Source organism: Ambystoma mexicanum, chromosome 1p, assembly GCF_040938575.1.
Source record: "Ambystoma mexicanum isolate Mex_15411 chromosome 1p, UKY_AmexF1_1, whole genome shotgun sequence".
NCBI lineage: Eukaryota > Metazoa > Chordata > Amphibia > Caudata > Ambystomatidae > Ambystoma > Ambystoma mexicanum.
The window spans coordinates 1373814763-1373837330 of NC_090921.1; the positions used below are offsets into that span (position 1 = coordinate 1373814763).

Below are 22568 nucleotides of genomic sequence, written 5' to 3' on the forward strand. Positions count from 1 at the left end.
ATACAACAGGGCCCTGTAGGAAAATTTTACTCAGGAGATGCAATCACTTATGCCAGAACCTGTGCCAACAAGGACGGGAGAGCCACTATGCTGACTGACCCGTGCAAAATGACACGACCCCATGAAAGGACTGATGCCGGCCTGTTGCCATTGCATCACAACCCGCCAGGGATGGCTTGGAAAGGCCAAGAGATGGCAGGGGCACCGGAGCACCGCCCGCAAGGCGCACCTGCTGGGTGCAGTTGGTTGAGTTTGTTAAGTTACTGTTTGAAATGTTTTTTATTCCTTTCCACTATCTATTTGAAGAAACAGAAAACATCGGAGACACAGATCAGGATAACGCAACACGAAGATGGCAGCTAACATCAGGGTGATGACGTGGAATGTCAGAGGACTGAGCTCATACATACGTAGGAACAGAATTAAATCATACTTGAAAAGGAAACACGTCTCTATTGCATTATTGCAAGAAACACATCTCCTAGCTGAAGATAATGCAAAAATGACTAAATGGTGGGGGGGACAGGGCTTTGGTGCCCCCTACTCTAAATACGCACGTGGAGTCTACACCTGGATTGATAGCTCAGTGCCCTTCAAGCTACACTTGAAGGAAGTAGACACGGAAGGAAGGTATTTGATGCTGAAAGGCAGCATTGAACAACAGGAAGTGTGCATTGTCAACACTTATCTCCCCAACAATGGCATTCCAGCGGCCCTGTCCAAGAAAGTGCCAAATTAACACCTTATCGAGATGTTTTTTTTTATGTGGGGGGGGGGTGATTTCAACAGCACGCGAGACTGCACGTTAGATAGGTCTAAATCCTTAACATCATCAACCGCCCCTCCCCAGTCTCCACTGAACACTGTACTAGAGAATCTTGACCTAGCTGAGGTGTAAAGGGAATTCCACCCGAATAATAGAGCATACTCATACTACTCAGCTCCCCACACACGATACACCAGGATTGACTATCTGCTGATTGACAAAGAACACGTATCTCAGGTGGAGTCACTATCCTACCTAGGGAGATCGATATCAGACCACTGCCCACTCCTTATGGAGTGGAAGACAAGAGGGCGCAGACCACCCACGCCAATGTGGCGAATGCTGACAGAAACCCTCACTGATGGGACTTTCAAGGAGGATCTCGGGGGCAAAATACAAGAATACTTGGACATTAATGTAGGATCCGTGAAGGACTGGGACACAATATGGGAAGCCCTGAAAGTAGTGGTCAGGGGGGAGGTCATCACCAGCGCTGGGGGTATAAGGAAAACCCTACGAAAAGAATTGGAAGATGGGGAAGAGAGAATCACCCGGCTCGAAAACTTGGCGCCCAAAACTAGGGAGACAGAGGAGGAACTTGCCGCAGTCAGGAATGAATGCCATGACGCATTGGGCCAGGCTAGCCAAATTCGATTACATAACCAGGGCCACTAGAGCGCACGCTGAATGCGATAAACCAAGCAGACTCTTGTCGTGGTTATGCAAAAAGGAACACCCAAAACACCCGATTACTGAAATAAAAACTGCTACCGGTGAGATTCACAAATCACAACTGTAAATTAACGAGGCATTCAGCCGATTCTATGCCCAGCTCTATAGCCATGCAACACTGATACCGCAAAGGGACATCTTAGACACACTTGAAGAAATAGGCCTCCCAACACTGAATGAAGCTCAGGTAGCCACCCTAAATTAGGACCTATCGCTAGAGGACATAACTGAGGCAATCAAATCACTGTCCACCTGCAAGACCCCGGGCAGTGATGGGCTACCCCCAGAGTTTTATAAAACGTACGACGCGACACTGGCCCCTGCCCTTCTGGAGGTCTTCAAAGAATCTTATGAGAGAGGGACCATGCCCAAGAGCATGAGAGAGACGATGATAGTACCGATCCCCAAACCCGGGAAACCCAGAGAAGACTGCGGCTCATATAGGCCACTAGCCATGCTTAATTACGGCATAGAAGTACTGACAACTGTCTTAGCCCAGAGACTCTCCATGGTGATAGGCACACTAATACACACAGATCAGAACGGGTTTATACCAGGTTGAAACACGGCAGTGAACCTGCGTCGACTACAACATATAGTGGCACAAACTAGAGACTGACGCAAATCATATGCAGTGGTCTCCTTGGATGCCACAAAGGCATGTGACTCCATATACTGTGAGTGGTTGTGGGAGGTCCTGGGACAGTTTGGGTTGGGGGCTTCCTTCATTAGATGGATAAAGATACTGTATTAGTCACCAGTGGCCAGAGTCAAGACTCGGAGGACGGTGTCGGGATTATGGGCTATCCAAAGGGGCACCAGGCAGGGCTGCCCACTATCACCTATGCTATACATCCTGGGACTGGAACCTCTGGCTATATTCATGAGAAAGTAATTCTTTGATGTGGGCATTAGAATAGGGGGTGAACATCATATCATCTCACTATATGCAGGCGATGTCCTATTATACCTGAGAGACCCCCACCTTAACTTACCAACAATCTTAGAGGTCTTAGAGAACTTCGCCCGGGTGTCAGCGATATCCTTTAATAAGGAGAAATGTAGCATATTTCCTCTTGCCGACCTGGCCACACGAACCAAAACTGATCTCCCAACGGTGGGAATCCAATGGAAGCCCCACACCTTTAGGTATCTAGGAGTCAACATCTGGCATACACCAGAACAAACACATGGTGTCAACACGCAAGTAGCGGTATACAGGCTCAGAAAATCAATGAAATTCTGGTTGAAACTGCCATTATCAGCGATGGGCAGAGCCGCAGTGGTTAAAATGATAGTACTACCAATATTCCTATAGTACTTCCAACACATACACTACCTTATCCCCCTCCCCTTTTTCCGAGTTCTGGAGAAACTACTGAGAGAGCTACTGTGGAATAACACTAGACACAAAATATCCCTAAACATACTGACTCTACCATACACAGCAGGCAGAATCCAGCTTCCAGACCTAGGCAAATACTCCCTGGCTGCACAACTAAGCCATGTGACTAAATGAATGGCCGATGAAGGTACCCCTAAAACCAGGATACTCAGACAACATGTAGCCCCAGCGAACTTGAAGGAGACGTTATGGGTCCTGACAGATTGCCTGGGAGAGACTCCGATGCTAGTAGAGCTTGGCAAGAAGGTCTGGGCCAGAACCCAGAGGCACAAAAGAGGGGCACACCCCTACTCTACAGACATGCAAATAGCCGCAGGAGTATGCAAAGGCAAAACAGACCTAGCCCAAATGAGACAGTGAGAGAGAGGTACGGCATTTACACCTGGGGAGACACGTACGAAGATGGAACCTTCAGGGAATTCGAAACCATGGTGACTAATAAGGGCCTGCCCACCAGCCATTTTCTATGGTACAGAAAAGTCTGAGAAAGCGCCAAGACACAATGGCAAGAATGGCCAGAAGAACCAGAGTTAGACCCCCTAATCACACTGCTATTCAACCTAGGGGATGGCTGGAAACCAATATCTAGGCTCTACGTCCAACGGTCGGATAGACCCAACCCCAAAAGCGAGACCCTGAAGGCAAGGTGGGAGATGGACCTGGGGGAGGAAATCACTGAAAAGGAATGGGAAAGAATCCTAACATACCCCAGAGATGTGTCGAGAAATGCCCTATTCAGGCTAATCCAACTGCAAGTATTATACAGAACATACATGACACCAGAGAGAATAGCCAAAATCAACAAAACTAGCAACCCACTATGTCCTTGATGTAAATTAGAGGGAGCGGGGATGATGCATATGTTTTGGGGATGCCGGTAGATCCAGACTTTCTGGTCCAGAATAGAACAGACCTGCAGGGGGACAGGAGTGACACGATACAAGTGTTCCCCAAAGGAATGCCTACTTGGCCCGTGCCCAAAAATAGACAAATTACGACACATAGTGAAACTTAAGGACATGGTGTGCGTGCTAGCTAAGAGAGCCATTGCAATGACATGGAAGTCCCCGAGGGGCCCACACTTCGAGAGATGGTACAGAGAGCTAGAGCACTGGTCAGGGGCCGAAACAAGGGTGTGGGGAGATGGAGTAGACAGAGCAGGAGGAGAGGTGAGCCCAACATTTGAAGACTGGAAAGCACTAATACGAGACGTGCTTCACCAGTCGGATGACAAACCCCCCTGAACTATTCCCTGTCCACCGAAATGTTATTGAACCAGACTTGAAGCTAATACCTAACAAAAGCACCCGCAGAACTATTAGACTTGGCACCTCTCCGCCAACCCAACAGTCGACGAACTCATATGATCAAAAGACTAAATCAACCGGAGCTGAACCCCCGGCGCACTTAAAATGGCAAGAAGACAAGTGTTTAGTTAGTTTATTTATTGTTTGGTGTATTACATTTGTTTTCCTCTCCCCTTTCTTTAGATATTCCGCATTCCCCTCCCTCTATAAGAATGAAACCTTCAAAGATTGTTGTGTAAATGTTTGCAAAAGTTAAATGCCAATAAAATACTTTAAAAATAAATGCAGGTACTTCCTTCACTGACTGATATTGACGGCAGGTACAATAACTATCAGGAGTCACTCTTCGCAAAGTCTATGGTACTCATTATCTCTGAAGGATGAGACAATTGGGATCAAATTACTGAATGTATACTCCCCATTGGTCACTGTGTAGACCTAGTGCTACCCAACTGGAATTAGTGTGTTTCTGAGGCAGCTCTGTTACAGGAGCTCAGACCCCCAAGTTTGATAGTCCTACAATTGAGCAGACTGTTTTGGGTGGCGTGAATGACCTATTCATTAAATCAACACACTTGTTGATTGTTGACAATTCAGCAGGTATCTTTTCCCAGTGAATAACCTAGCTGGGGATTACATTATCTCCACATCATCTCTTCCTTGTCCAAGTCCTTACTTTCATGAAGGTAGTCTGCCTCCCTACAGTCTTTCTTCTAAAAATCCTATTTTATTGTGTGGCATCCTACCCCTTTGAGCATAACTGGGCTGTCCTACTCAAAATCCTCCCGTTCTTTTTGCTATACTCTGGATAGTTCTTCGATTGAGAAGCCTGCTGGGCTTCTCTTCTGATCCTCAGGATACTTGCAGCACTGTGAGGAAACGCCTCCCGCGTCTCTGCTGAGCTCAGGTCACATATGAGAGGGGAAAGCAGGGAAGACCACTGGTAAATGGGCACGCCTCCAGAACAAGAGTGTGGCTGGGATCCGGGGGAACCCATGCGGCACAGGTGTGAAGTCCTGCTGATGTTGGGTGAAGGAGCCAGGGTGCTCATCAAAGTGATGAGAACCTAGCCAGCCCTACTGCAGCAGCCTACTCTGGTGCTCCTACAGGTATAGGGAGTGGTTCCGGGTGCCACAAGGTAAGCACATAATTGTTAAGCTCCACACCTATAGCGGACCTATGCACAATAAGTCACTTAGGAACGGTTATGTGGGTCCCAGACACCAGAGCAGTGATATCACCACAAGACTGCATCACAATTGAGGATGTTATAGATGCCTGCTCCTGCACATGCAGCGTTTATAGAACTGATACACTGTGGCGCATTACGAGTTAAGAAGTTAACAATGGGGTCCTAAACATCATGAAATATGCACATATGTCTTCTTAGGTATATTTCCAGATCCACATGGAAAGCTTTGCAGAAATGTGTGTAGCATGGTGAGGGCAAGAACAGAGGTCATGAATGGGGTGCTTACCCCTTTGCTTTCTCTTCCATGTCCCCCTCATCCTACCTAAATCACTCTGAAGCCAGTGTCATGGAAAGCCAAACCTGCCCGTCGCCCTCGAGTTAGATCTTCGGCTGATTGAGAAAGCATGCAGGGCCAAACCACTATTTTATTGGGCTAGTTTTTGGACCAGCAAGCACCTAGTCAAGTACAGACAAGCAGTAGATGATGTGCTCTCACAGAAAGGAGACATGTCCCTGCCCCGGTTTGTGTTTCTGAAGAAGGAATTCCAGGCCCTCGGCCTGATCAATTACTGGACCCGTCCTGATGCCATTGATAGAGATTTTAAAGCCTCCATTACTTATGCCCTTAAGATAGCAAGGGAGGCGGAAATCAGGATCTTGCTGGCACCTTCTCTGGGAAGAACCCACCCCGTGCCTCCTCAGTGATGTATGTGGAGAGTCATCCATTATCCACCTGACTTGCTAACTTTGCAGGGGTATCTTGGTCCTCCACTTCAGCTGGGGCAGTCTGGTAGGGTAGTGATAGGGACACCTTCATGATAGTTAGCACTTTCATGCATATCCTGTCAGTGGAAGACTGCCTTTAGGTTACTAACATATGGAGGTTGCAACCAAATAAAGAAGATTTATTCATCACAATTCATTGCCCTGACTTCAGGTTTTCTGGAGCAGAACCATACTTCACTGGTGTGGAACAATTCAGCTCCACACCAATCTCTGACCCCCCCCCAATGGTGGTTGATGGTGCCCCAGTTGGAAGGGGAGTCCCGAGTGGCAGCAGCTGGAGCCATGGAACCTCACATGGTCTCACTGGATGCCTTTTATGAGTATTACGCTTCCTTTCGGGATGAGTTCCAGGAACTACCTTCCAGGATGGAGGTTACACCCAACTGCACTATGCTCCTGGACACCATGCACCAACTTATTTAATAGTGCTAAACATGAAGGCCCTAAATAGACCTTGTAAGGAATCATCCCTTCATCTGAACTGGAAGCTGGCTCACTTCCCAAGACCTCATGGCGACTCACCAAAATGTCCTGATCAAATCATGTCCATTGCCACTGGCCGCCAACAGGTGTAGATTACAACTTCCCTCTTCGGGTTGGAAAGGCACCGATATTGCTCAAGACTCTTCATGGGCTGGTTGATTCAGGGGGTCCTTCCTCCAGTTGCAGAGAATGGTGTGCCTACAGTCTGCAGCAACTTGAAATAGGATTTCTCCTGAAGCTCTCTACTGTCTCACCTCCACAGCATGGGATCAAAAGCTCGTAGATCTTCAAGAGGTCTGCAGAATCCATGATCTGATGCCCCATAAAGTGGAGGGTGAATCTGTAAAAGCTGTTGAAGGGATTCACTCTGTTTGGCAAAGCCATTTCAGCAGGGAGGCCTATCATCACCAGGAACTATGCAACATTCGTTCTTGAAATCTGTGGCCTGCCCCTTTATCTTCAAGTGAGCAGAACTCTTTGGAAGAGCAAACATAGGCTTGTGTGTACAAGGTGCATTAGGAGAGTGAGCATTGGGGCCTAACTCTGGATCTACTAGACAGAAGGAGATTTTCCAACCAGCACATACCCCTTCAGTAGCCTGGAGACAGAATATGTTTTTCATAGCAGCCAGCTCCGAAACCGATCAGCTCTGGTTGAGTCCCCCTAGAAGATAAACCTGATGGGGACGACACCTTTTCCATCCTCTGTCTTCACCTCCAATCGTGTATATCCTTCACAGAATTCTTCACAGAGTTGGCCCATTCAGACTTCGGTACTGGGGGTATCTAATCTCCAACCTGTTAAGTATCAACAATGCCTGACGCTGTGGGCGTATCGACAGGGTTTTCCGTTATGTTGTCCACCCCACTCGAACCCTGAGAGTCTTCAAATTCCCCTTCCTCCTCACCTGATGAAGATGAGAAGTCCAACTTCTTTCCGCGGGATCGACGAGTGAAAGTTCTCCTCTCCTTGTGTAGATAGGGTCGGCCTCGGGAGGAAGCCACCGCGACCCTTTGGGAACGAATCGGTGGTGACTCCCCCCGCGACAGACAAGTGAGGCAAGGGGAAAAGCCTTACGGCACAAAAACCCCTTCGGAGTGTAGATATCCGATGCAGCGGAACGAGAGGATAATCCAAGACCAGCTGGAATATGGGAGACCGGAAAATCCGGCGGGTAGGGCTCAGCAAAGGCGAGTTGAGAGAACGGCACTAAATGGAATCAAAGGGGGGAGCCAGAGAGAGAACTCAAAAGAGGCAAGGCAGGAGAAGTGAAGGGATGCAAGCAATCCAAGCGCCCAAGTGAAATAACTGGGCGCAGGCAAGAGAGAGAAGAGAAGACAACGGAAAGAGAGAGGTAAGCAGAGGAAAATAGGACAGGAGCGGAACACCGCTAAGCGAGAGAACTCTGGAGCGCTAGCAACGAAGAGGATTCAGAAGTTGCAACGCGCCGAGCCGCCGAGCGTAAACAGGGAAGTACACTCGGCAGCGGCCATGATGGAAAGGACTAGACCGCTAACAGCGCTTGGGAGCACAACGTGGCGGCACAGTCGGACGGCCGCCATATTTCCACCTCTTCCATAAACGCCAGGAACCTGCGGTTGTGACAGTATGCCCCCCTCGAAGTCGGGTTCCCCCCCGGCTTGCTGGGATGTAATCTGTGAAACTGACGTAACAAACGGGGAGCATGTACATGGGTCCGAGGTTCCGAGGTATCCTCAGATGAAGGATAGCCTTTCCAATGAATCAGATATTCAAGGCGACCTCTGTGGTAACGAGAATCCCGGATGTGGGAGACCTCGTATTCCTCAGAGGTGGGAACAGGCAAAGTGTGGAGTCTGGGGGTATTCTGTTTTCTGTTCCCTGATACGAAGGGACGTAATTGAGAGGTATGAAAGGTCGGATGAATGCGACTAAGATTCTTAGGCAGTCTGAGGCGATAAGCTACTGGATTGATCCTGGATAGGACTTCAAGGGACCAATAAATCAGGGAGATAGCTTAGAAGGCAAAAACTTGGTGGATAACATGACCTTGGATCCTCTGTTCCAATCCGGTACAGGTCTCCGGTGTTTATCAGCTTGTAGTTTGTTACAGGCGTTGGCCTCTAGAAGACTTTGGTTGGCGGTGTTATGGGCTTCCTTTAATCTAGACAGAGAGGTTTCTAAGGATGGTATGGGTGTCTCAGTCCAGAAGGTGGGTACTATAGATTTAGGATGGTACCCATACGTACAAAAGAAAGGGCTGATCCCAAGTGCGCTGTGTACAGAATTGTTATAAGCGAACTCAGCTGTTGGTAAGAGGGAAACCCAGTTATCCTGTTGTTGGTTAATGAAACACCTCAAATACTGCTCAAGGGTCCCGTTTAGCCTTTCCGTCTTCCCGTTGGTCTGTGGGTGGAACCCAGAGGACAGAGCCCTTTCGATACCCAGCAGTCTGCACAAGGCAGTCCAGAATTTTGAGGTGTATTGGCTCCCACGGTCAGACACAATCTTTTTGGGGAGACCATGCAACCTGAAGACATCTTTCATGAAGACTTCTGCCATAAGGGAGGCCGAAGGTATCCTGGGTAAGGGGGAAAAATGAGCCAACTTCGAGAAGGAGTCCACAGTTACCATGATACAGGTACAGCCCCGGGAAACCGGTAGATCTACGATGAAATCAGTAGATATGTGCTTCCAGGGACATGAGGGAATCGAGTCTTGTTGAAGCAGGCCAAGGGGACTTCGAGTGGAATGTTTATTTTGCATACAGGTCAGACAGGTCTGGATGTATGCCGGAGTATCGGCTCGCATACCGGGCCAGTAAAAGGATCTCTGCAGTAATTCCAAAGTCCCTCGTAAGCCTCTATGCCCGGCCACCTTCGAGTCGTGACACCACTGGAGAGCTTGTATTCTGAGGTCCTGTGAAGGTAGGATGAGCCTCCCTCGAGTGAAGTACAGACCGTCCCTCTGATCCACCGGAGTCCTCCGCACTTGCAAGAGCGTTTCTTCTGGGCAAAGAGATCTTTCCCTCACTTCTTCCAAGAAAGACGATACAGCGAAAATGATCTTGATATGGGGAAACATGAGCTCTTTCTCGTATCCCAGAGAGGTCTCATCTCTGCGAGATAAGGCGTCAGCAACCTGGTTTTGGGTACCAGGTATGTATGTTATGAGAAAATGGAACTGTGCAAAGAAATGCGCCCATCGGGCTTGTCTGGTGTTAAAACACTCTTGTTGACATAGGATCTGTAGGTTCTTGTGATCAGTACGTATCAGGAACGGGTGTAAGCTTCCTTGGAGAAGATGCCTCCATTCTAGACAAGCCAGTTTCATAGCTAAGAGCTCCTTTTCTATGACGGAGTAGTTTAGCTGACTAGGGTTCAGAGTCTTGGAGAAATAGGCGATGGGATGTTCTTGGCCCTGATTTGATTGTAGGAGAACGGCGCCAACCGCACCCGTGGAGGCGTCGGTCTCAAGAATAAAGGGAAGCAGTTGGTCCGGCTGTCTCAGAATAGGGGCAGAACAGAACCTTCTTTTCAGGCAGATGAAACTCTCCTCGGGTTCCCTGGACCATTGAAAGGGCCTGGAGGCTTTCTTTAGTAAGGAGGTGATAGGCAGAGTGAGTCTGGAAAATTCAGGAATAAACTTCCGGTAAAAGTTGGCCAGTCCCAAAAATCTTTGAATCTCCTTTACCGACGAAGGGGAGGGCCAGCCTAGAATAGCTTTGACTTTCTTGGGATCCATGGCGATCCCCTCGCTGGACAAAATAAACCCCAGATAGGAGACGGAGGATTTGGCGAAAGCACACTTTTCCGGCTTGACCAATAAATGATGTCGCTGCAGCCTGTGTAATACTTCCTTCACATGACGAGTATGCTCTTCGGCTGACGGGAGTAAACCAGAATATCGTCTAAGTAGACAACAGTGTTTTGGCCAAAGAGATCAGAAAATATACGGTCCATAAACCTTTGAAAGATTGAGGGAGCGTTGACCAGTCCGAACGGCATAACCTGATATTCGAACAGCCCATAGGGAGTGCGGAAAGCCGTCTTCCATTCGTCACCAGTCCTGATGCGGAGCAAATGGTAAGCATTACGTAGGTCGAGTTTGGAGAAAACTACTGAGCCTTGGACGGTCTCCAGGATCTCCGAGATTATAGGCATAGGGTACCGGTCCTTGATGGTAAGTTGGTTAAGCCCTCGGTAATCGATACAAGGTCTTAGGTCCTTGGAGTCCCTCTTGGGAATGAAGAATAGAGATGCTCCTGCTGGTGATCTGGAAGGTCGGATAAGTCTGTTGGCTAAATTGTCATCTAAGTAGCGTCTAAGGACTTCCTTTTCCGACAAGGAAAGGGGATCATCCTACAAAACGGAACCAGAGCCTGAGGGACTAAGTCTATCCTACAGCCCTCAGGTCGATGAGGAGGAAGTTCCATGGGTTGTTGGTCTTGGAACACTGTGGCGTACTCCTGAAGACAGCTTGGGATACAATGGATCGTGCTCCTCTCAGGGGCACACCCCGTCTTGACGCTTTCGAACAAGGGTCCTGGAAGACACTTCTCCTGGCAGTAAGCAGAATGAAATCTTAGAAGATTTGCCGACCAATCTATGGTAGGGTTGTGTTGTCGGAGCCAACCAATCCCCAAAATGACTGGGAAATGAGCTGCGCGAATGATATCGAAGCTCAGTACTTCAGTATGTTGTTGAATGGATACCCGTACCTCCTCTGTGGTGTGGGTAATGAGGCCGGAGCACAGAGGGGTACCATCTACTCCCTCTACCTTCTGGTCTTCCTTCTTGGCTATCCTGCGAAGGCCTACCTTGTTGGCCCATAGGGTGTCCAGGAAGTTCCCAGCTGCTCCACAATCCAGCAGGGCCAGAGTCTCCATTTCCTTTCCTCTGAACTGAAGCTGGACGGATACCACCATGAGACGTTGGTCTTCCGAGGGTTGGGCAGAAGTAACTGAAAGAGTGACATAGGAACTGGGAAAATCCCCTCGGTAGTCCGTCCTGCCAACTACCGAGGGCGTTCATTTCCCGGACTTCTGGGGGGTACATCTGGGCAGTCTCTCAAGAGGTGTGTGGAGGAGCCACAGTATAGACAAAGGCTGCCCTCTCTTCTCCTCTTCTTCTCTTCCGCTGTCAAGGGCGCTCTGGTTGCTCCTATTTGCATAGGTTCTTCCCAGGTGGATGGACGAGCGGCAGGTGAGGAGGTCGATGGGTGAGTCTCGGGGTAAGAGCTGGAGTTACGGGTCTTTCTCTTTTCATTCCTCCGTTCAGTCAACCGAAAATCTATCCGTACAACAGCCTTTATGAGATCTGAGAAAGGATCGGGGCGAGGGATCCTAGCGAGCTTGTCCTTCAGCTCTTCGCGCAAACCCCTCCTGAAGATGGTGTATTGAGCCTCTTCTTGCCAGCCAGCTTCTGCAGCTAGTCTTTTGAAGGAGGATATGTAAGTGAGTAGGTCAGAACCACCCTGACGTACATCCAACAGGTCTTCACTAGCCAGGTGAGCGCTTTCAGTGCGAAGAAATGTCTGCTTGAGAAGATCCTTGAATGCTACAAAGTTCTGTAACACTGGGTCGGACTGGGACACCAATGGGGTAGCCCACGCTAGGGCTTTACCAGTCAGGTGTGTGATCATAAACCCCACTTTAGCGTGATTGGAGGAAAAGGTGTTCTGTCTGAAAGCGAAATGGATATTACAAGCTTCCAAGAATTCTTTGACTTTTTTCTCTGATTCGTCGAATTTGCCTGACACCAGAGGCAAAGGCGGTAAATCTGCGACTTGCTGTTCTCTGGCGGTAACTCTCTGTTGGAGAGCGGTATTTGCCGTCTTAAGGGCTTGAACTTCCAGGTTTAAGTTTTGTACCGCCGCAACCAATTCTTGAAGTTGCTGGGGAGTTGCCATGTCAGTATTTTGGCGTTGCAAGCTATCAACAATGCCTGACACTGTGGGCGTATCGACAGGGTTTTCCGTTATGTTGTCCACCCCACTCGAACCCTGAGAGTCTTCAAATTCCCCTTCCTCCTCACCTGATGAAGATGAGAAGTCCAACTTCTTTCCGCGGGATCGACGAGTGAAAGTCCTCCTCTCCTTGTGTAGATAGGGTCGGCCTCGGGAGGAAGCCACCGCGACCCTTTGGGAACGAATCAGTGGTGACTCCCCCCCGCGACAGACAAGTGAGGCAAGGGGAAAAGCCTTACGGCACAAAAACCCCTTCAGAGTGTAGATATCCGATGCAGCGGAACGAGAGGATAATCCAAGACCAGCTGGAATATGGGAGACCGGAAAATCCGGCGGGTAGGGCTCAGCAAAGGCGAGTTGAGAGAACGGCACTAAATGGAATAAAAGGGGGAGGAGCCAGAGAGAGAACTCAAAAGAGGCAAGGCAGGAGAATAGAAGGGATGCGAGCAATCCAAGCGCCCAAGTGAAATAACGGGGCGCAGGCAAGAGAGAGAAGAGAAGACAACGGAAAGAGAGAGGTAAGCAGAGGAAAATAGGACAGGAGCGGAACACCGCTAAGCGAGAGAACTCTGGAGCGCTAGCAACGAAGAGGATTCAGAAGTTGCAACGCGCCGAGCCGCCGAGCGTAAACAGGGAAGTACACTCGGCAGCGGCCATGATGGAAAGGACTAGACCGCTAACAGCGCTTGGGAGCACAACGTGGCGGCACAGTCGGACGGCCGCCATATTTCCACCCCTTCCATAAACGCCAGGAACCTGCGGTTGTGACATTAAGTCCCATGTGCATAGCGAGTCAAGTACTCTCTCTTGCCACTGATTTCCGGTTCTCCAGAATTTGCAAGTTTCTCCAAAGAGGGTGTTTGGATTGGGATTGGCTTAATCTACCATCAGAGCCTATTGGGCTTCTATCTTGGCTTTCCGGGGTCCCTGAGTAGACATGTATCAGCCTTACTTATCATGGACAGACCTTTCTTCAGATTCCCAACAGCCCCTTCATTACATTTTGAGGTTTCAAGCGATTATTAGAAAATATTCCTCCCTCTACATACGGTGGCGACTCACAGACCCCTCTTCCATGCTTTCACAATAAAGTGCACTACATTTCCAAAAGCTTAGGGTTTTGGACACAGGACGGAGGATGCTCTTTTGTTAAGCATCCTGACACAGGCGTTCATTAGTTTTGTAGAGGCATGGAAACCACTTATAGATTTAGGGACAGATAGGATTTCCCCAACCTCATTATTATTTTATAAATAAAATTTAAAAAATTCAGACCAAAACTGAAAACTGTTTCCCAATCTTACTCTTCATCTCTTACATAACTTTATGAAAGTAAGGACTGGGATGAGGAAGAGACATATAACTGAGATTGCTTAACTTTTTTTTCACCAGTCCTTTTCTTGCTCTTCACAGTCCTGACACCTACCTTTCCCTTCCAAGGAGAAATTGGTCACCTCAACTCCTGGTATAATATAAGATGACAGTGGGTAGGTCAGTCACCTTATACTCTAAAGGGGATAGGACAAAGCAAATAGATGTTCTTAACACAAAGGATTGGGGGAAGGCATATTGTTTTCAAAAAAGCAAAGGCTTTGAGCAGGAAGAAACGGCTAGATGCAATGAAAGTTACCGGCACATAATAAGACAATTTTTTGTAACCAGCTTCCAGGGTTAGGTTTATAACAGAATGCCTATTCAAACCACACTAATGCACACATTTGTTTCTCGAGTTGTGCTCGATGCAAAAAAACTTCTTAAGTTGATCGAAGGTAAACCTTAAAGATCCAATCACGTTTTACAAGCTAAATGCACTTGAAATGTCAAAAAAAAACAGCATTATCAGACGTACGTACCTCCTTTTCATACATGGGGGGCCCCAGGATATCTTTCAAGGCATGGTGATCAATTAGTATTGGCATTTCAGGTGGCAGTGCCAGGTCTGCAGTGTCGCTGATAGATTCTGCTTTTGAATCTTCTGGAATGTGCTCCCTGCATTCTAATGTATGAAAAATGATTCCATGATTTACAACTGTATTTTCAGAAGATGTCACACATTATATTCATTGCAATGAGCTTCACTATTGATAATGGCAATAAGGACATCAATTGGGTACAATCATTGCATTCTTTTAGGTCTACTCTTGCTGGATTTTTCTTCTTATCACGCAATGTATTTCTCTGATACAACGGCAAAGAGCAAAGCTACAAAATACATAGGTAATTTAGAACAGGCGTTCAGTTTGGATAACTTTATTTAAAGCTCAAATTACGGTATTTCATTAGAGGCTTTGTGGGTGGATAGGGATTGCCAAGATTTCGGATGACAATGTGATGGTATGACATCCAAGTTTGAAATAGGTTATGAAATTTGTATAATATGTTACCCACTGGTAAAAGTGCACCAAAAAGTTGTGGCACTGAGTCCCGACTGGGTTTGAGTGAACGGGAGCATGGTGCATCACACATTTCAAGGGGTTGCTGATAGCAATGATTGTGGAAAGGGCAAAATAAGGAAGGATCTCTATCCAGTTTTTCATTTTTTTCTGTCAGTCGGTCAGTCAGTGGGAACATTAATATGTCGCCTTTGTGAAATCATTCGTCTCTACTTGCTAATATGAACTTCGCTGGAACCATACTTAACACCTACCTGAACAGATGATGCTTCAACAAGGGCCTGAAACGAGAAACGCTTGTGCTATCATGGACATAATTGGGTTGTTTATTACAAAGCCTGTATTCCAAGACTGAAAGTCTTATCTTCTCTGGTCTGACCGAGTCCTAGAGAAGTATCTGCGATCCTCCCTAAGCCAAAGGCTCCATCCTGGGAAAGGTCACGTGACACACATTTATAAATGGGCAGGAGCAGCCACCTGTACGCATTTGAATATGATGCAGAAAATGTTAACACACATTCTCTACTCTACTAAAAGCTGCAGCAGGTACCTGCGAACAGCTTGGGCGTGATCACTTTTGCTACAGTCGGAAAACATTCAGTTTTGAGTCACCTAGAGTATGCTAATAAGTTACATTGGTGCAAGTGACTAGTCACTATGGGCCCTTCTAGAACTGCATACTCCAAAGGGCATGAAGGGACACATTCCACTAAGCCACATAGCATTAATATAGCATCTCTTTTGAATTACCTGAACCTTGATCAACTATAACGTCTAAGTATGTAACTTGAGATGACAACTTGACATGTTTTGCAACAATAAGGGACAATGGGGTTTGAGGTCAGATTTATTCCTTAACTCGTAAATAATCCTGGCTTTGTGAATGTATAGAAAACCAGATTTCATTTTAGCTGTAACTGTTATAGGTTGATAAAAATAAATAGGTATGTTTTCATTGCTAAAATAAATGGTCCAGAATGGTGAAATGGGCTATAAAAGGTAGTGGAACTGTTGATATTAAAAGATAAATGAGGAGGAACTCAGTTCACGATGGTTCCCACTCAATATGACCACTGAAGTTAGCAGAAATAAATCAGCCACTCAACTGGGTTAGTAAAAATGATGGCCACTCAGGCCAGTAGATGCTGGGCAATTTCTAGATAATACTCTGCCATAGGCTAAAAACAGGACTATGCCACCTCCCCATGTTGCTCCATACTGCAAACACCACACTCCCTCTCCAACATCATTAAATCAATGCACTTGATCTCAGGTTAGCGTCTGACTTTTAAGTAAATTTAGTATGTATATGTAAACATAGACACCACTACAAAAAGAAATGTCCTTTTCCTTATCCCATGCTTATGTTAATTATTACCTTAGTGAAGGGCACTCTCCTAGATCTCACTGCCATACTTGTTTACTGCTGTTGTGTAATCTATATTTATAAAAAACTTTGTTCTCAGTGGAAAGTGTAGCAAGAGCCAATAGCTCTATTCCGCTAGTGAACACACTTCTTGGAGGCTGTTCTAAATAATCCAAGGGAAGAATAAAAGAGGGGTATTGACAAGAGGGAAAGTGGCGGGGAAAAGGGAAGTTCCAAGCTTTATTTTAAGTAAGGTTAGGCTGTATAATTGGCACCAAAGAGTGCCTTGAAGTTATTTAATGCACCAGGTAGGCTATGAGGTGAGGCAGTCAAGTTGCCATTTGATGTAAGTACTTAGACAAATTATAATATCTGACACATTATGCAAGTCCATGGGGATTTAATTTCAAAACCTGACTTGTAGTGAGAGTACCTAAAAGTAGGAGGACCATATCTAGAACATGGCATGAGTATTTTTGAATATGATGGCAACAGCTGCCTAAATATGTGAGTACCTAGGCAGATAATGCTAACATCTAGCAAATAGTGGCACACTGGATGAATAGGTGAAGTGCAATGTGTATTTTTCAGAATGGGACAATGCCATGTGACACAGGTTCGAAACCCTGGTCAGGCAGACGAGGCAGTTCATCTTTCCAAGGAAAATAAATCAAGTACCCTGAGTGGGTGAGAACACAGATTATTACAGCGCTTAGAAGTGGTCGGTCCACACGAAGCCCTACATAAATCACAAATCTATGTGACCCAAACATAAGGCCAACTTATTGAAATATCTAGCACATAGACCGACTTTGCAAAAGCTGACAGTTTGTGCGAGTGCCTGGCTATGTACGACAATGCCTACAATATGTGATCACGAATGCTAACTTTAAAATGTACTAAGAGTGAGGGGGAGACTGAACATTATGGCGCCCCCTTTCGGCTTGGGGATGTCATGGGAAATGACATAAGAGGAAGTGAAACCATAGACACATGCCTGTGCGTTAGGCACTGGCTATAGTTTTTTTTTTTTAAATGACAGTCTGCTTTACACCCAAACTAAAAAGTAATGGATAAGAGGTTTTAAATAAATCATAACCACTAGCTTTGCTCTGGCCAACCTTATATACTACACATTGGTGGGGGGCCCAGGACTGGTTTGCAAATGGCTGCTGCTTTTCTATAATGGTAATACTGTCAATTTAAAGCCACACAGCAAACAGAGTGGATGTATATCTAATGAATAACTGTACTCAATTTATGGGTGCAGAGTCTATGGAACTTGAACTACTTTCCTTAAACAAACTAACAACACTTCCTCAGAGATCCTCTGTTGAAAAGACAACACACTCTCCTAGGGAAAAATCCTAATACATTCTCTAATTTTCTCAATATTTTAATAATCAAATTATTTAAAACTTCACAATATTAGCCAGCAACTTTTCACAAATTTCAGTTATCTTGAAAATATACATTCAAATTTGTTTTCAGATAATTTAACTCATTAACATTTTCTGTGAATTCTGTGGGGGATCAGAAACGTGAGACGGACACACATGTATAGTTTGTTCACAAGAGGCAATTTTTCTTAAATAAAAAGGGGTGAAACAAACATTTATCTTTCCCTAACCTAACAAGGATGTCCCTGCCTAACAAACTAAGACTAAAGAAAAATGACCTAGTGTCCAAAAAGTGTCTGGCTCTCACACCTATATATACAACAAAATAATACAAGATTTGGTTGGCTTTCACAAATCCCACAAAAGAACATTCAATGTTGAACTCAAAATGTATAACCAGTAATCCTTCAATTTAGGAATATTCAGAAGAAAGTTCTGCATAGTATTAAAGTTCCATTCGATGTATCATGCAAAGTCGTTTCCATTCAATGTCTCCTTTCACTTGGCAAAGTGATTGTCTCTCTTCCAAAGGTTTGGTCACAAATCAAAGAAATTGTTAACACGTTCACAACTTCCTGTTTGGAAAAACAAAATTATTTTCCTTCCAAATGCCTCCTGCTTGAGATAACAAAAATATTCTCCTCCAAACATACATTCTTACATCAAAAATAAGTATTCTTTTCTCAACAGGCCAATCCCTTCTAAGCACCTCTTCTTCTTCAAAAGAAACACTTTAGTCAGGATGGTTTCAACAATCACTTTCTGAAATGCAGCAGTTTATCGAAACAAAGTGATGGAGTCAACATTTCTTTTCAATCACAATCTTTTACCACAATTACAGTACTTAGAATCACTTCTTCCTGGTCCATTTGCTTGCCAGGACTAACTACAATTGTTCCCTTTCCTGGTTTACTCGCCTGCCAGGATAAAACTCCTACTAGTACAATGTTGTACTTTGTAGTAAGGCTTGTTTCAAACTCTGCACACAAGAAACATAAATGAGGAGATTTGAACAAACACCTGCTTCCCTTGATCAAAAGGGTTTACATCTTTTCACAATTTATATTCCACAAAAGGATATTTGTTATTGTACTTGTCTTTTGCCAATACAGGGTACAGTTCTCTCCCCCTTGGTCTATCATACAAAGAGAGCTTTGCTCCTGCAGTCTTGTTTTCTGATGGTACAACCTCTTGGCTTCATTCCGCCCAGTTCGCCTGATTATCAATCTTCCTTGGTTCTGGCTATTCGAGTTACAATGTTCCCCTATTTGGAATCCCACATTAGGAGAGTTGTGCCCAGTTTGCCTTAATTCAATTGTTCGGTATTCAAAATAATTCATATCACCTAGCCATCTCCTTCGGAGCGCCCCATGGTCAACCGTTTCAGGCCAACTCACGTTTCAGGCCAACACACTTACACAATCTGAATGACACAAGGCCTAGTAAGATCGGTGTCTTGACTTCCCTCCGTACTCTCCCTTGTCTTGTTGCGCCTTGAAACACATGTTTACAGGCGCATTATAAAGGACTTATATCATGTGCCTTGCCCTCTCCTTCTGACTAGCCGGTGTTGCCCCTTCTCTCTCCGGGACCTCTTCTACTTCTGACAGCTCCTCTCTGTCTGCTGCCTTGTGCTGACCTTCTATGGAGCTCTTGCAGCTCTTCACACTCTCCAGTGTGAATGTATCACCGGAGCAGTGTGTGATGTAGAGGTCAGGATTGCAGGTTTCCTGGCCATTGGGGGAGTGAAAATGCTTGCTGTTGCGATACACCTGTTCATGTGCCTGGGGGGGGGGCACCAATGCCACATAGGTGCAGTCCAGGGCAGCAATGACATTTGGCATTTAGGCAACTGCATAAACCATGTATTCATGGCATTCTCCTGTGGTGGGCAGGGAGATATACTGGGACACATGGCGGAAGGAGTACCTGTACAAGACCCCTCAAGAATGTGGGATGTGCAATGGCGTGCAGCATGGCCACAGAGTGCTGATAGTGCCAGTTCTCAGGAATTGCAAAACAGGCACTAGCTTCAGCAGTGGTGGCACACACAGCTTTCCTGATGTTTATCATACACTGTAGCATCTCTCCCACACAGTGTGGCTCGCTTCAGTATCGCTTCCTGCTGCGCGTCCTCTGCACGGCCACATTGTCCCGAACTCTGCCGCATCTACTACACGATGTTCGGCTGCCGCTACAATGCCATCAGCTTCTGCTTCTTCCTGCTGCTGCTTCTCCCGCTGCTGCCTCTCTAGCTCCTGAAGGGCCTTCAAGTTTTTAAAGGTCCCACTCAGGTGTTTTACATTAAAACCATTAGACTGATCATACCCATTCTTTAACTCTGAGTCCCTCTTCCCAGTCTCAGTACTAAGAGCGTTATGGGACTTGAAGTCCATAATGTTCTTGTTTGGCTTTAAATCAAAATTGTCAATCTCACAATAAGCCATTAAGGCTTGAGGGTCATTAGGGAAATCATCTAGAGAGGATCCCACTCCGACTGGCATGAGTCCCTTCCCATGTAATCCTCCTACATAATACCTCCCACAGCGTCAGGATCTGGTAGGGGCTGCCTTTCCCTGGCTAGAAGAGAAGAGTCCCATGTTGGGGTTTTTGGTATGATCACACCAGATTCATCACAATTCCCAAACAAATTGTTTTATCCACCAAAGAAATGTTCGGATCCTCACGATACAAATAAACACAACTTGAAAATACGCTCTTATGTAGGTTTCAAACATTCCTTGAAATGCTGTCAATAACTTTTGCATAAGCCTTCTTGCTGTTGATGAAAATCAATATTTTGTCATTGTCTATGCGCTTCGATATGAAAGATTTCTTCATCAGTAACTCATTTCTATCAACTTCAAGTTATTGTCTGTTGTGAAAATATATCAAAAGACTCTCTTAATGCTTCACCAAAATAACCTAGTTCTTAAACTCCAAACATAATTCTCGAAATGAAATGAACTCACCAACCAAGATTATTTATTCTATCTCATGACTCTTAATGTAAATGATGTACTTCTTTGAACTGTAATAATCAAGAAAATCCCCAATTATTCAATTTCTAGTGATATCAGCTTAATATATGTGATCTCTGTGTTACCAATTAGTTACCTTGTGATGTAAATCTTTGAGCCATAAAGCATCATCGAGTCTCAATGTTGTTCTAAATCATGGTGTACTTCCAAATCACCTAATGAGTCTGAAAGTCACCATTTGAATTCTGTTACATGTCATTTTACTTTAACACAATCTTCTTTCCCAAAATACACATACCTGTCCATGAATCCCTTCAAGATGACCTCCCTTTATCCAGTCATGTATGAAGCTGAAAAACCTGTGTTGTTCCTACACTCGGGGGTCATTACGAGTTGGGCGGTATATGATAATAGTGGCAGTAACGGAATTACCACCACAATTACTGTTCCACCAAATTATGAGTCAATGGTAATTCCGCTGACTTTATCACAGTCGTCAGGAGTACCATCAATAGTATTGCAGCCAATAGCACAAAAGCTGTATTACTGTTGTCTGTCATGATTCCTGCCCCTCATGTCCCCAGCCCTCCAAGATGTCAGGCTGGAGCCAGGCCACGATCACCTACATGGCCCTCAAGGGCCTCTCCATCCCTCCAAAGACCCACTTGGAGTCAGACTTGGCGCTTGTGGCACCAGACTCACTCACTCCCATAAAATAACATTGGGGATTGGACTTGTAGTGCATTGAGATGGATGCCCCCAGATATTTTGGTTCCCAGAACTGCATGTGGAGTCTAGTCTTTTGGGTGTGGTTCAGCCCAGAGACACCTGGGATACGCAGAGACTATTTAAGCCACGCCCAGGCTGAAAAACATGCTTTGTGTTTTCTGCATCTGCAGCGTGACACTCACCGTGTTCGGATCGGTCTCCGGTAGGCCTGCATCTTTCTTCTGCGCTCAGCTCCTGCAAGAACACCGTTAGGAACAGCCTTACCTTGCGGCGCTTCTGCCCATCATTCATCGATTCTTCTGTTCTGCGGGCATCTTCGGCGGTGTCATTCCCATCCCGGCACGCCGCTTCCTAAGGAAAAGGGAAAAGAACAGAAAAAGGCATTAGTAAGCATTCAGCAAATCTTCGCTTATTTGTAAAGACTGTGCAAGCTTCAAACGCTTACCTGAATCCCAGCCGCTCTGGGGGAACTCTGTCTATGGAACTTCTCATCCATCTGCAAGAGGGAAAAGACACTCCAGGTTAGCGTGGAAACATCTAGAGGCGCTGCATACCGCGCTTACTCACCGCATTTCTTCTTCATAACCGGCATCCATGCTGAAAACGTTGCGGCACCTAAAAGACACAGAAAAAGAACTCAGTTCAATACAAATATGAAAGGGTTGCATCGCGCTCTCACTCACCTTCAGCGCTACTCATCTCAGCAGCACGTTGCCATCCCCGGATGCCGGCCATCATCTAAGGAAGGAAAGGAACGAAGTTAGAAAACTGTTCAAAAGACTCATTATACTTACCTGTCGGACTCTTGCCAGTGAAGTAACTAGGCAGCAACGAGCCCGCATCCATCAATGCGCCCCTGAACTGAAAGCAGGACGGAGAGCACAATTTCCAAGAAAACAAGGTGAGCTGTGGATCAAAGGGAAGGGTTGGACCCCGGGGAAGAAGGGGTTCAAGTACACAGAGACAATAGGGAGTTAAACTCTACCAATCCTGTGTTTCAGGCCCAGTCTCCAGTCGAGTAGACTCCAGGGAAGGGTTCGAGGTCGTAAGAGGTCAGAATAGGCTGAGTGACGTCCCCGTGG

At 46.1% G+C, this 22568-nt stretch overlaps 1 protein-coding gene across 1 annotated transcript in view; it reads right to left on the reverse strand.

Annotated features, from left to right (window-relative positions):
* The window catches only part of LONP2 (lon peptidase 2, peroxisomal), a 1695025-nt gene that overhangs the window by 303987 nt on the left and 1368470 nt on the right, over positions 1 to 22568 (reverse strand). The window contains exon 12 of the mRNA XM_069607050.1: positions 14471 to 14613. Within this exon, the coding sequence (XP_069463151.1) occupies positions 14471 to 14613 (143 nt within the window). The remainder of the gene's footprint in view (positions 1 to 14470; positions 14614 to 22568) is intronic.